The sequence below is a fragment of the Chlorocebus sabaeus genome, chromosome 24 (assembly GCF_047675955.1).
Source record: "Chlorocebus sabaeus isolate Y175 chromosome 24, mChlSab1.0.hap1, whole genome shotgun sequence".
Taxonomy (NCBI): Eukaryota; Metazoa; Chordata; class Mammalia; order Primates; family Cercopithecidae; genus Chlorocebus; species Chlorocebus sabaeus.
In genome coordinates, this window is record NC_132927.1 from 27,384,276 (window position 1) to 27,398,428 (window position 14,153).

A 14,153-nucleotide genomic window follows, 5' to 3' on the forward strand; every position below is an offset into this window, starting at 1 on the left:
GTCAGGCTCACGTCTGATCACCCCTTCTCTCTAGGATCTAAATGTTTCCAGATCTCACTGCCTTGGTAGCTCTCTGACAGCTTCAAGAAGAGTTTTAAAAAAATATTTTGTCCAATTTTTCTAGTTGTCTTTGGTGAAAGGTTTAGTCTGTAATAATTCTTCTATTACTAGAAGAGGTAAATTTCCCCATTCTTTCAAGTTTGAGATTTAATTTAAAATGTCATAAACTTTAGTTTAATAGGTACTCTAAGGTCTAGAAGTTTAATAGGTACTCTAAGGTCTAGAAGTATAACAGTCCTGTGTATTTCACAGGCTTAAAGAATGATGGCTCTAGTGTCAGACTTGCCAGGTTTGATTTCCAGGACTGTCGTTTAATAGCTGTGTAAACTTACTTTTAATGCTTTGACTTCCTCATCTGTAAAATGGGGTAATTATAGTCTAATCAAGATTGCTGTGATAATTAAGTGAATTAATATATGAAACACATCTACAGTTGTGCCTGGCAGAGAGTGAGCCCTCAGTGGATGTCAGCTTTTTTTTTTTTTTTTTTTATGCTCAGTAGAATGCCGTAACTGATCATTAGTGAATAAGAAGGTGTAAATGGAGTGAGACATACAGATGTAGTAAAAGGCATGTGTTCTCAACCTCAAGAGGCTTTCTGTTTAGTTGGGGAGACAGGACACAAATAGGAGGTATAAAGTACAGCAGGGATTTCTATGGGTCTCTTTGGAATCAGTTTTGTTACTCAGAATCGAAAGGCAGCATGATGTTGTGGAAAAGAGCATGGGTTGTGGAGCCACTCAGACTTGGGTTCAAATCTGTCCTTGGCCACATACCCTTTATAACCTTGGTAAGTTGTTTCTCCCTCTCTAAGTTTTCCCATTTTTTTACTAAGGGGTTGACGACACCTACTGCACAGGGTCGTTGTGAAGATTGAATTAAGGAAGATAATGTATGTGAAGTTCCCAGCTGCTAGTAAGCACTAGACAAATACTTGTTCCTTTCCATCCGCTTTCTGTTACAAATTAGGCTAAGGTGTTATGTATGGCAGGAAAAGGCAGGGAGAATTCAAGATAGGGAGAATTACAGAAGAAAGAGGCTTTGCTCACAGGTGTGGCCAATGAAGACTTCACAGCGTATTGGACCTAAGCTGCTTTCTTGAAGGTGAGGGAAAGCAGTTAGGAAACAGCGCAAGGAACAGGTGCATGTGAATGCAGACTCCTGGCAGGAATGGGGTAGTTCTATGTCATAAACGGCCTGAGAGTTAATAGAGGGCTTCCACACAAGGCTTTCACACTCGTTATTCTTTTAGATCCTCACGGCAACTCTGTGAGTTTGTCATCACTGCTTCCACTTAGAGATGAGAGAAATGGAGACTTAGAGGCTTGCCTAATTGTCACGTCTTATAAGAAGAAGAAATGAGACTCAAACCTACATCTTCTAATTACAGGCAGATAGAATGGAAGTGAGCAGGGTTTGGAATGAAAGACTGTGGCCAGGTGTGGATGGGCCTGCAGGTTAGCTGGGAGTTGTTGTTTTCAGTAGATAGTGTGACATGCCCAAAGCTTTGTAACAGAAGATTTAATATAACTGGTATTTTAAGGATGTTTATCTGGTAGTATTACAGAAGAGAGAGGAAGGTAGGAAGACCAATTAGGAGAGCCCATTGCCATAGTCTAGGCTGCAGGGGAAGGTATGACCTGTGAGTCTCAAAGGACACTCCAGGGTGGGAGGGAATGAGGAATAATGAGAGTAGATTGACCTGGGTTTGCTTTCTTCCTACTCTTTCAGAATTTAGGATGAATTGCTGATGGACTTCTCTTATTGAATTATCCTCAGGGGATTCTTTGTTCCGGGGATGAGAGTACCAGAAGACAAAAGAGAAAACAAAACAAGAAATCTTGCCCTTAGCATGGAAGAGGAGGGAGAAGAAAGAGAAGGAAAGGCAGTGTCAGGAAGTCCAGAGCACACCTGAATGCAGTTCAGTTGCTGTGAGACCAGGCCAAAAAGTTCAGGCCAGACAAATCCCACAGAACCAGGGAGATTCCGGCCGGGCGCGGTGGCTCATACCTGTAATCCCAGCACTTTGCAAGGCCGAGGTGGATGGATCGCCTGAGGTCAGGAGTTCAAGACCAGCCTGGCCAACATGGCGAGACCCTGTCTGTACTAAAAATACAAAAATTAGCTGGGCGTGGTGGCAGGTGCCTGTAATCCCAGCTACTTGGGAGACTGAGGCAGGAGAATCGCTTGAACCCAGGAGGCGAAGGTTGTGGCGAGCGAAGATTGCGCCATTGCAGTCCGGCCTGGGCAACAAGAGCGAAACTCCATCTCAAAAGAACAAAACAAAACTAATCAAAACACCAAGGAGATTTCTGGGGAATAGCACGCCTAAGCCAAAACTATGAAGCAGAAATTTGTATTTAGTGGTACTGGCTCACCTATTTTATACCCATTTCCTTACCACATTCCCTAAAATGACATGAATTACTTCCTAAAATCAGAAAAATTGTATTTAAGTTTATTCTACTTAGAAAGTCTCTATTCAATTATTACAGTTCATAGTAGGAGACTATTAACAAATGACATTATAGCCATGGGGCAAGTTTTAATTTCTTTTTCTTTTTAAAAGATTGTGAAGCAGAAGTTTGTAATTATTGGGTTCAACCTCCCTAATCTGTGCGTATTTCCTTCCCTTGGCCATGTCGCATTTACTACCCACTGTACTCCTCCTCTCTCAGGCACAACATGGAAATGTATAATACTTTGCTTATTTTTCCTCTTTGCAAATTTATTGCAAATGTAATCCCAGCACTTTGGGAGGCCGAGGCAGACAGATCATTTGAGGTCAGGAGTTTGAGACCAGCCTAGCCAACATGGCGAAACACCGTCTCTACTAAAAATATAAAAATTACCTGGGCGTGGCGGTGCATGCCTGTAGTCCCAGCTACTTGGGTGGCTGAGGCAGGAGAATTGCTTGAACCCAGGAGGCAGAGGTTGCAGGGAGTCGAGATTGCACCACTGCTCTCCAGCGTTGGTGACAGAGTGAGACTCTATCTAAAAAAAAAAAAAAAAAAAGAAGATTTAAAATCTGGGCCAGGCATGGTGGCTCATACCTGTAATCCCAGCACTTTGGATGGTCAAGATCAGAAGATGGTTTTGAGCCCAGGAGTTCAAGATCAGTCTAGGCAACATGGCGAAACTCCTTCTCTACAAAAAATTAGTCAGGTTTGGTGGCACATCCCTGTAGTCCCAGCTACTATGGAGGCTGAGGTGGGAGGATTGCTTGAACCTAGGAGTTCAAGGGCTGCAGTGAGCCATGATCATGCCACTGTACCCACTCCAGTCTAGGCAGCAGAGTGAGACCCTGTCTCAAAATAAACAAACAAATAAATAAAATAAATAATACCTGAAATTCAATCATTCTAACATGAAAATGACAGATAATAACAAAGTGTACACCAGGGATATTTGCATAATAGACTCATTTTGTCTTTAGCAAATATTTATCAAGAATCTATTATGTACCAGGAACTTTTCTAGTTTCTGAGGATACCACAGGGAATAAGAGAGTTGTGGTCCATTTGCCTATGAAGTTCATATTGTTGGTGGAGAAATAGATAGAAGATAAATACCTTTAAAAAAACCCAATAGTGAGAAGTGCTGTGACAGCACTAAAATAATGTGATGGAGAATGACTGGGTGGTGGGGGCAAAGTTTGATAGCTGGTTATGGAAAACAGCTCTAAAGAAATAGCATCTGAGCTGAGACCTGCCTGAGATGAAGCCAGCTGATAGGGAAATCTAGAGATCTCAGGCTGGGGTGAAAGTAAAGACAAGGGCCTTGAGGAGGGATCAGGCCTGACATGTTCCAGAAGCAGAAGCCAGGAGGTGGACAGGAAGGGCCTTGGTGATAGGAGATGAGGCTGGAGAGGGAGGCAGGCAGCTGCCGGACTCTGCAAGGCCTTGGAGGCCAAGGTGACATGTTCAGGTTTAATCCAATTGCCTTTGGAGGGTGTTAAGCAAAAGAGGACTATGATCTGATTTGCACGTTAAAATAGTCATTCTAGTTTTCCTGTGGGAACTGGATTATGGTAGGGTGATTGCAGCTTAGTATAAGCAAGAGATGAAGGGTGGCTTAGACTAAGTGATAGTGGGGATGGGGAGAAGTGAATGGGTTTGGGATACAGTTTTGGAGGCAGGATTCAAAGTTTGTGAGAAAGGTGCAATATTGCTCAGGGTTTCTATCCTTTACTCCTTATTTCCAGATGAAATAGATGTTTCTGGGGCATATAAACTAACTTACATGTTGACTATGTGAGTCAAAACATTGTAAAAGTGGTTTTAGCTAGCATTCTAGTTCTTGGATTTTGCTATTAAACAACAAATTTAGAATATCTAGAATAAGCGTTGTTGTATCTGGAATCCTGCAGTCATTGTTAAAACCAGAATGTCTTTTAAGGCATTGGCAAATTAAATCATATTTAAAAGTTTATAATGTTCAAATTCTCTCAAATCAATTTTCCATGTATTGTGTATTTTCATCAGAATTTTTGACTAATCAGAATATTCTGTCCACCAACTAAACCAGTTAGGTTCACAGTAGAAGCAATTTTTAGGTTTCGCATACCACTGCTTCTATATAGAAAAGTAAGAGTTAGTGATGCCATTTGTAGGAAGTGAAAACAAAATGTTGACAGTGATGATCTATGATGGCAGGATTATGTGTTTCTTTTACGTTCCTTTCTTTTTTTCCAAATTCCTGACGTGCATTACTTTTTGAATCGTAGAAGTTTTTTTGTTAAGTTTATCATATTTAGAGAGTCACTACTCTCTGTGTTACCCTGGTTCATAGCGAAAGACTATATAACAAATGGCATAGCTATGGGGCAAATATTAATTTTTTTCTTTTTAAAAAATAGATTTACCGGAACGTTCCAGGATTTTTACGTACATTTATGGATGCCATGAGAAAAGACAAAATAGTCTTTCCTAACGATGAAAAGTAAGTTAATGATGAAAAGATGTGCATTATTACTGTATCTAAAGGATTCTAGGGGAAGCTATCATGTGACTTACTGGATGGTGACATGAGACATCCTGAATATCATTCTTATTCTTAAAATATTGTTCTGTGCTTCTTAGATGGGTACTAAGATTTGGGTAAAGTATCTATGAATTTTTAGTATTTGCTATTTTCCTCATGTCTAGTTCAATGATTTCACCAATTCAGTACTATCTCTGAATTCATACAGGAAGTTGTATATCTATGGCCTATCAAGACCTTTTAAAGGGCTGAGAGTATTAGCGTATGCCTATAATTCCAGCACTCTGGGAGGCTGAGGTGAGAGGATAGCTTGAGCCCAGAAGTTTGAAACCAGCCTGGGCAACATAGGGAGACACCATCTCTACCAAAAAAATTTAAAAATTAGCCAGGCGTGAGGGCACGTGCCTGTCTTCCCAACTACATGTAGGGCTGAAGCAGGAGGATCACTTGAACCTGGGAGGTTGAGGTTGCAGTCAGCTGTGATTGTGCCACTGCACTCCAGCCTGTGTGACAGAGTGACATCCTGTAAACAAACCAACATACAACTCCCCCCCAAAACAAAACAAAACGAAACAAAACAAAACAAAACAAAACCTTTTAAAGGTCCTCTAGGATCTAGCCTAACATTTCTTGAGGCATCTCTGACTTCTAGGCCCTTTTCCCCATATAACGAAAACTCATCTACCATCTACCTTACTAACGTGACAGCAAATCCAATGACTAGAATTTATCAAGTTAGGCTGTCACAGTTAGAGAATTTAAGAAAGGTTCCAAATAGACAGTTGTTGTCAATACTTTTTTCTATGTCAACACACTTGAGAAAATCCAACATTCTTAGGGGTGTCAGTGACTCACTGTGGCAGAGATGGATGGGTATCAGGATTTTGGGGGGACAGGGAAGCATTGTTTGAGAAAGTAACTGGAGCGGGAGACAAGACATTCTTAATGCCATAGCCCTTTTGAATTAGCAAACTAGGGGGTTGACCAGGAAGCTAATCAGACCTGTTAACTGCGTGTCCATCCTCTACATTTATGGAGAAAAGTAAACAAGTTGCTACAAAGAGGTCTCTGATTCTGTTATAATTTTTGTTTTATTGAGGTTTTGAGTTTCGTTTTCTTTTTTAGTCTTTTAATAATTTCAGATGTTACAAAATAAGGTGGAGTAAAGAAGAATATAAGGTTCTTCTAACACTGTACAAAATCAGTCTTTCAGTGTTTTTTTTTTTGTTGTTGTTGTTGTTTTTTAGTATTTCTAAAAATCACACAGAAGTAAATTAATTAAACAGCCAATTAAATTGCATGAGTAAATGGGAGAGAGGGAAACTTGCATGGAGAAAAAAAGCTACTATGTGAAATTTTAAATGTATGATATTGTTATTCTTTGGAAGGAAGGAAAGAAATTTCTTGTAATTTAGACAGACCTTGTGTTTTGCTAAAGCTTTAACTTAGAAGAGGAGAAATCTCCATGTATAATTCTTTAACTGAATGCTTTTCTTCTACTTGTCCCTAGTGTTAAATTCCTTTCTTCTCCTCTTCTCATCTTACATGGAGAGGATGACAGGACAGTGCCTTTGGAATATGGGAAAAAGGTAAACTAAGAGCTCGATGCTGACTGAAATATACTATACTTATTTCGCCATTTTCTTCATTCAGCCAAACTTTGATTAGAGCTGAAAGGAGGGTCTCTGACATTATAGGAGATTCTCTACCCCGCTAAATAGCCTCTATAGGTTTATACAATGGGCATCAGTGTCCTTGGCTCCTTAGCTCAAAGGAGTGTTTGTGGCAGAGCCTGGCTCCTCATCTGGATTGTGTGGAGCTGCAGGTGTAGGGTATCCCAGGCTGCTATGGGAACCTCCGTGTTGTCTCTATTGCAATGGCTCTAAAATGGAAGATGCAGACTTTTTCCTTTTAAACAAACTTCTACTAGAGTGGGTCCACAGGAATTTCTTGTCATTTTGCAGTGGGGTTCAAGCAGGGAAGGATGAGGTTTTATCAGTAGTCTATATTAGCTGAGCAGCATTCAGATCTTTAGCTGTAGAGACAGCCAATTGGGGATACGGAGAGTTCTTGCGTCTCTGACTTAATGGAACAAACTCCCCAAGTTGGCTGTTTCTGTACACTTTTAGGAAAATTGGACTAGAAAATCTATAGCTTTGAATGGCAAGCTTTTGAGTCTCTGTCTTTCTGTCCCTGGCAGCTCTATGAAATTGCACACAATGCATACAGGAACAAAGAGAGGGTCAAGATGGTTATATTTCCTCCTGGCTTCCAACACAACCTGCTTTGTAAAAGCCCCACACTGTTAATAACCGTGAGGTAAGAGTTGCTTTGCTAAATGTGAGTATGTTGCCCTTCAAGGCAAATAGGGCTGCTCTGGCTTACTTAGGCCACAACATGAAAATGTATAATATTTTGCTTATTTAGGTAGGGAAAGTGTGTGAGCTGATCTGGGTCCTTTTTCTACAGAGATTTCCTGAGCAAGCAGTGGTCATGAGTCTGGGAGGAGTGGAAATCTTCAATGAAGACTCAGTCCGAACGCCACCTGTGATGTGTGTTGTTTTAAGTAAAATTGTACTGGGCTGGTCGGATGAGCTGAAGCCATTGACTTCTCTACAAATCACTTGCCATTTTAACAACAGAAATCACGAATGTTAGGCAGTATGGAATGTTCTTGTTTAGTTTATCATAATCTACTTTGTAAAACATGCTGAAATCTCACTGTGGAGAACCAAAATTTGGTAAAATCTAGATCCTATCTAAAAATATGTAGTTATCAAACATCCTATGGATATTTGTGAATAAGGTAGTTGCTATGGTCCGAATGTCTGGGCTTGTCCCCCAAATTATGTTAAAACCTAATCACCAATGTGATGGTTAATAGGAGGTGGGGCTGAGCTCTCATGAATGAGATTAGTGCCCTTATAAATTATGACCAAAAGAGCTCTTCACTCCTCCTACCGTTTGAAGATACAGTGAGAAGGCTTCATCTGTGAACCATAAAGTAGCCCTCATCAGACACTGAATTGGCCAGTGCCTTGCTCTTGGATTTTCCAGCCCCCAGAACTATGAGAAATAAATTTCTATTGTTTATAAGCTACCCAGTTTATGCCATTTTGTTTTAGCAGCCCACAGGGACTAAGACATCGGTCTTTGGTTTGGACTCAGATAGCAGTGTAAGAAAGTTGCTTCTATGTAGTTACGTTTTTTGTATTTTTGTTTAGTTCATTTAAATGGCATTTGAAAGTTCTAAGGAGTTTTATAATTTTATGGCTAGTTTTGGGGTAAATCCTAGCAGTAGTAAAGCATCACTAGATTTGCTATAATATAAGTTTTGGCACTCATGTAGCCCTTGGAAATTGACACTTTATTTTTAAGCTCTATTACATATAATTTCCCTCCCCATTCCCAGAGATACTCAACTATTATAGATTACTAGCTAACAAAACAAAAACCAGTGAATGTTGTAAAAATGTTCAAGTTCAGTAAGAAGCTATGTTTTCTAGAGACATTTTAGAATTCAATTTCCATTGACTTTGTTAGATTCATTGGATAGCGAAATCTTTAGATCTGAAGGTTCCACGTTCCAGATGTTCTGGGCATATTCTTTAATTGTTCGATCACTGGAGAATTTCCCAGAGGCAGCTATATTTTTGAGCACCATCGTGTTCCAGGCCTTTGGATTCTGTAAACAACATATGCATGTACAGCTCAGAGTCCCAGTGCCAAGTGAGTTTTATAACAAACATCAGCCAAGCACATCTAAACACATTTCATGAGGAAAAATGACAGGAATAAATTATAGTAAATTATAAATATTCTTGTTTGTTGAGAGGTAGAATAGAATGCACTTTTCTCATATTTAGAGTATTTTTCTCTTAGGAATGAAAAAAAAAAGTATTTTTCACTCTAAGAGAAACCGTGGATGTACATTGCCTAGTTGGCAATTCCTGCTATGGTTACAATGTTTTGGCATGTAAGCCGTATTCCCCATGCTTTCTTATGAATGAAGATACTTCCCTTTAAACTATAGGGAAGGAATTCATTGTTTGCTAAATGCCATGTCAAGAGACTTACCCTGTGGCTCACAGAGTTTGAAAAACACTACTCTAAAATGTTAGCTACAATGCAGGCAAACAATTCAATGAGAGGCTTTATTGACCTACTTAGCTTTTCTTGTTCTTTCGGAAGGTATGCACCCTAGTAGGCTTACAATGAGTCCCAAACACTCCACTGGGGCTTCAAAACAGGGTCAATTGAGGCTTTATCCTTATAAAAATATATCAACATCTCATAAATTTTATATAAAAGAATATTATAAGAAGGAATTTATTTTATAGCCTCTTAATTTTATGAAGAACTCTAAAAGTGTATTGGAAGTGAACAGAACATTATTCAAAATTGTTATCAATGCATTATAGATGCTTATGAGAAATACTAAAACTACTATCATTCCTTAAGGTACAGCAAAACAGCATCTGAGATTTGTTTATTCAGAGTTTGGAAACTTCCTATAATAAGAGGAGGATAAAAGCTTTCTCTCTTCATTTTCTTTAACTATTTAAAAGGATAATGAATAGACTTCCCAGCCATATGGGTCATGTTTACTAAGTCTCAACAATACAATAATTGTTAAGAGTAAAAAGCTGCAATTTGCACTAATGAACAAGAAAGACTGAATCAAATGCTGGGCTTCTAGATGAGCATCCTTTGGATTTGGGCCATAATTTTAACAGAGGAGACATTCACATTTGTCCTTGCCCTTGTTCACATTTTTCTTTCCTCCGCTGTTTTATTGCTATATTTTGAGGTGGCCATTCTCTTCCCTGTGTCTTTGCATTGTTGGGGCCTGTATGTGGCTTTTCTCTCCAATGTACAGGAGGCAGGTAGTGAACCCCTGAGTCTAGCTCTAGCACTGCCCTGCTTTTTTGTAGCCATTAACTTGAACTTATTCTGGTCTATATGCCATTGGGGGACTGGCCATTATTCTATTAGAAGATAAGGGCCGTAAAGCAACACAGGCCTTGAATGATCCTTTTAAAAATCCCAACGGGACATTTAGGATGACTGTAGGAACTACCCTGTTATCTGCCTTGGGAAAGGAATAGAAAGAAATGTTAGTGAAACCCACCCTGGAGTCTTGGCACAGAGCTAGCGCCCTCCTGTATCCATTCCTCTGGGGTATCTGAAATTCACTAAAAGTCTCTCCTATCAGAGATGATCAACCTTTTTACATATTTAAAAACACAGCTAGAGAGGTGTTTGATAAAGCATATAACTTTGCATGTGGAGGCTTATTCACATGGCTGTACCCATCCCTTTTTACTTTCCTCAGTATAGTATTGTCTTCCTTATTCTTCTCCTTTCTTTTTTTAAAAATTCAAATATGAACCCCTTTCTCTTTCTACTCATTTATATTTTATTGATGCAGCCCCCTCCACGAGAAATCTAGAAGAGGTACTTATTTTACAACTTTCAAAGAATAGGGGTCAGTCCTTATCTTAATAAACCATGGTTTAGCCTTAGAATCATCATGACAGGTTTTTCAAATACGGATGGTGACCCCACCCACTACTGGGAAAGAATCTCTCAGTGGGGGGGCTGGCATCTGTACTATGATGAAGCTACCTTGGTGATTCTGATGTGTACCTCTGGTTAAGAACCTCGATGTTTAAACAGGCTCCTTGAGTGAGGGGAGGGAGGGAGAGACCTCGACTTTGCTCATGCTATGTTCTCAGTGCCAGCACAGTGCCTGGCATAAAAAAGACGCCTAATGCCCCTCTGAGGACTTATTTCCTTAGCTTCCAGGACATGCCTGCTACAGAGGGGGTGCTCAATAAATATTGAATTATTTGTGACTTTTAAAAAACTTGGATATTAAAAAATTTACAACTGGCTGGGCATGGTGGCTCACGCCTGTAATCCCAGCACTTTGGGAGGCAGAGATGGGTGAATCACCTGAGGTGAGGAGTTCTAGACCAGCCCGGCCAACACGGTGAAACCCCATCTCCACTAAAAATACAAAAATTAGCTGAGTGTGGTGGCATGTGCCTGTAATCCCAGCTACCTGGGAGGCTGAGAGGTGAAGGTTGCAGTGAGTCAAGATCATGCCACTGCACTCCTGTCTGGGTGACAGAGCGAGATCTGTCTCAAAATAAATAAATAAATAAATAAATAAATAAATAAATTACAACTGTGGCTGAAATGTCAAATCTTAACCTTGGCCTAAACTTGGGAAAAGTCAAGGTTTGTTGTTGTTGTTGTTGTTTTATTTTATTTTATTTTCTTGTTGTTGTTGTTTGATTGCTTAATGGGGACCTGCTATTTAGATTTAATTTAAAAACACACATTTTAGTGAATCATAGTAAATTGGTTTTCTTTATAAATCTTGGCAATTTACTCACCATGTACAGCTGACTCACTTTATCTTGACACTTGACATAGGCTTCATAGTCTGCAAAGACTTTAAACCTTTTATATTGTGATTGGAAGGGGAAAAAAAACAGTCAAAAGCTTCATTAACAGATATTTGCTAAGATTCCATGTAAAATCATCTTTTGCTTGATATCCGCCATGGCTGGTTTACCAAATTCATATTTCTGTTTGTAAGAATTTTAACCAGCCCTCAACCTTCTTATGGTTCTTCTCACATGTGAGAATGTCATCACTTGGATGCATTTGCAAGTTGGGAATATCAGTGGAAGGAGAAAAACAGAACCAGATTTGTGTGTGTTATTCTTAAACCTTACTGGCATCGTTGGTGGGGAATATTTAACTTTTTTCCCAAGCCTAGATTACCTGAGCAGATCATGCTAATCTATGCTAATCTACATGAGTGGGTTTAAGTTGGTTTAAGATTGGTTTAAGATTTTCTTGTTGGTTTTAGAGTTGGTTGGTTTAAGATTTTCTTGTCCCCCTTTCATGATCCAAATAGCACCATCTTCTTATGGGAACTCACCTGTCATGATAAAATAGCATGTTGATGATATCTTTGAAGAGGTCAGGCTGCTTGGGAGAAAAAAAGCCATTGTCAATTTGATCGATGACCAGCTTCAGCTCTGGAAGTGCCTCATAATATTCTTTTGCCTCATACCTGTGGGGTAGGGGTGGGTGGGTGATAAGAAAAAGGCTCTGTTATTGTGTATGATTAACAACACACTAGACACTGCGTTCACTGTGAAAAAATGCATTCAGAAATACTAGCATTCAAATAAGTCATTATAGATTTCACCATGAGTATATATAACTTTTAACTAGATCTGTAAGTTTTTCTCTTTGTAAATTTGATTCCTTATAACCAAAGACACTAAGAACAATAGATAATGAAAACTCTAGTCAAAGAGCAAGAGTCTAATGTGGTAGAATACAGCAAGGTCCATTTCAAAGACGACTTTATGGCTCTAAATGAACATTGTATTAAGTGGATCAGTTGCTTTTCAGATCCACAGATTCTCAAAAGTTGTTGCTACTGAGTGAAACTGACTTCCAAGGGTCAGGAATTATATTCAACATCCTCCAAATGTTGATTCTTTGGGCAGTACTCTTTATTTTGTGCTTGAACTCAGGTTAATAAACCCATCCAGATATTAAATGAAAATAAATGTTTCCAAGTACTTCTATACACCCATATCCATTCTCTATCACATTTTAGTCCATTTCTTTGATATCTTAAAGGAGCACTAGATCGTGATTTAAATTATAGGTCACCCTTCCAACTAGAAACTAGTTCATCTTTTGATCAAAGTGAAAATCATACATATGGAGGAAAGAATAGCTCTTTGAGGCCAGCTCTGCAATGGCCGATAACAAATAGCAACTCCTCCGTGTGTCTGTCCTTTTACTTGCTGGGTTTAATCATATGAATCTGTGGCCAGGAGGCTCTCCTGCCTCATCGTGGGAGATGTTCTGCTGCCACCTCGTATGTGATCCAACCTCAATGGGATACCTGTGTGGGCAGGAAGCCCTCTGAGGTCACATACCTTCTTGGGCCGGGGGAGGTGACCAGCAAAGAGAAGCTATTCTCTCACCCTTTCTTGTCCAAAGCAGCCACATCATCTACCCTCATGCCAAAGATGAACAGGTTCTCTTCCCCGGCTTCCTCTGCCATTTCCACGTTGGCCCCATCCATGGTCCCGATGGTCAGGGCCCCGTTTAGCATGAACTTCATATTGCCTGTCCCTGAGGCTTCGGTGCCTGCAGTGGAAATCTGCTCTGACAGATCTGTGGCTGGAATGACTGCAAGAAAGGCAAGTTAATATTAGTAATTTTGTTTCTCTAGATCCGCTTGTATTGTATTGAAGCATTTATTAAGTTGGGCTGTTTTGATAATTAAAGTAATACATGCACATCAAGATAAACATTCAAATGGTCTAGAAGGCAGATCACACTCTTTCCCTTTGACTGGGACAACCACTTTTTTCCATTTTATATGTTGATATTTCTTTCTCAAGCTATAAACTTTGAAGAGTATCTACTGACTGCTACAAACATTGATACTACATTCCTCTTCTTTTATTCCTTCCAATTTTTGTTATGGTTTTATTTCTTCTACTTTATAAAATACATCGAAATTTTTCTTTTTTTCTTTCTTTTTTTTTGGTACAAGGTCTCACTCTGTCACCCAGGCTGGAGTGCAGTGGTGTGATTATAGCTCACTGCAGCCTTGACCTCCTAGGCTCAAGCAATCTTCCTGCCCTAGCCTCCCGAGTAGTTGCAACTACAGGCAAGTGCCACCATGTCCAGCTAATTTTAAAAATTTTTTATAGGTATGGGGTCTCCCTATGTTGCCCAGACTGAACGTCTCTTTCTTGATTCAGAGTGTCTCTCCAGGGCTCCTCTTTGGCAACCTGAGGAGATTGGATTGTCTGCATTCCTTCTACTTCTCACTTCCTTCCTTCCACTTTCACTGCAGGGAAATAAGCCACACATAACTGAGGTATGCCTGGGGCTAGACATCAAGCCTCTGACCTTTCAGGCTGATTTGAGCTGCCTGAAGCACTTCCTTTGACTACAAAGGTCAGGACCACTTTTCTGCTTTACTCTGAGAGCTTATTTGTGGATTAGATGTATCTTCTTTTGCATCCCTAGGAACCTGGCTCTTTTCTCTTCAC

At 39.7% G+C, this 14,153-nt stretch overlaps 2 protein-coding genes across 4 annotated transcripts in view; one reads left to right on the forward strand and one right to left on the reverse strand.

Moving 5' to 3' along the window:
• The window catches only part of ABHD12B (abhydrolase domain containing 12B), a 33,174-nt gene extending 25,031 nt beyond the window's left edge, over window positions 1-8,143 (forward strand). For all 3 annotated transcript variants that reach the window (XM_007986663.3, XM_007986665.3, XM_037983966.2), the window contains 4 exons: window positions 4,919-5,001; window positions 6,554-6,632; window positions 7,244-7,362; window positions 7,513-8,143. In XM_007986663.3, the coding sequence (XP_007984854.3) occupies window positions 4,919-5,001; window positions 6,554-6,632; window positions 7,244-7,362; window positions 7,513-7,540 (309 nt within the window). In that variant the 3' untranslated portion in view covers window positions 7,541-8,143. The remainder of the gene's footprint in view (window positions 1-4,918; window positions 5,002-6,553; window positions 6,633-7,243; window positions 7,363-7,512) is intronic.
• A 246-nt stretch (window positions 8,144-8,389) lies between these two features.
• PYGL (glycogen phosphorylase L) overlaps window positions 8,390-14,153 on the reverse strand; it is a 41,635-nt gene continuing 35,871 nt past the window's right edge. Inside the window, exons 17-20 of the mRNA XM_007986668.3 lie at window positions 13,071-13,278; window positions 12,002-12,136; window positions 11,448-11,514; window positions 8,390-8,728 (exon numbers count right to left, since the gene is read on the reverse strand). Of these exons, the coding sequence (XP_007984859.1) occupies window positions 8,564-8,728; window positions 11,448-11,514; window positions 12,002-12,136; window positions 13,071-13,278 (575 nt within the window). The 3' untranslated portion in view covers window positions 8,390-8,563. The remainder of the gene's footprint in view (window positions 8,729-11,447; window positions 11,515-12,001; window positions 12,137-13,070; window positions 13,279-14,153) is intronic.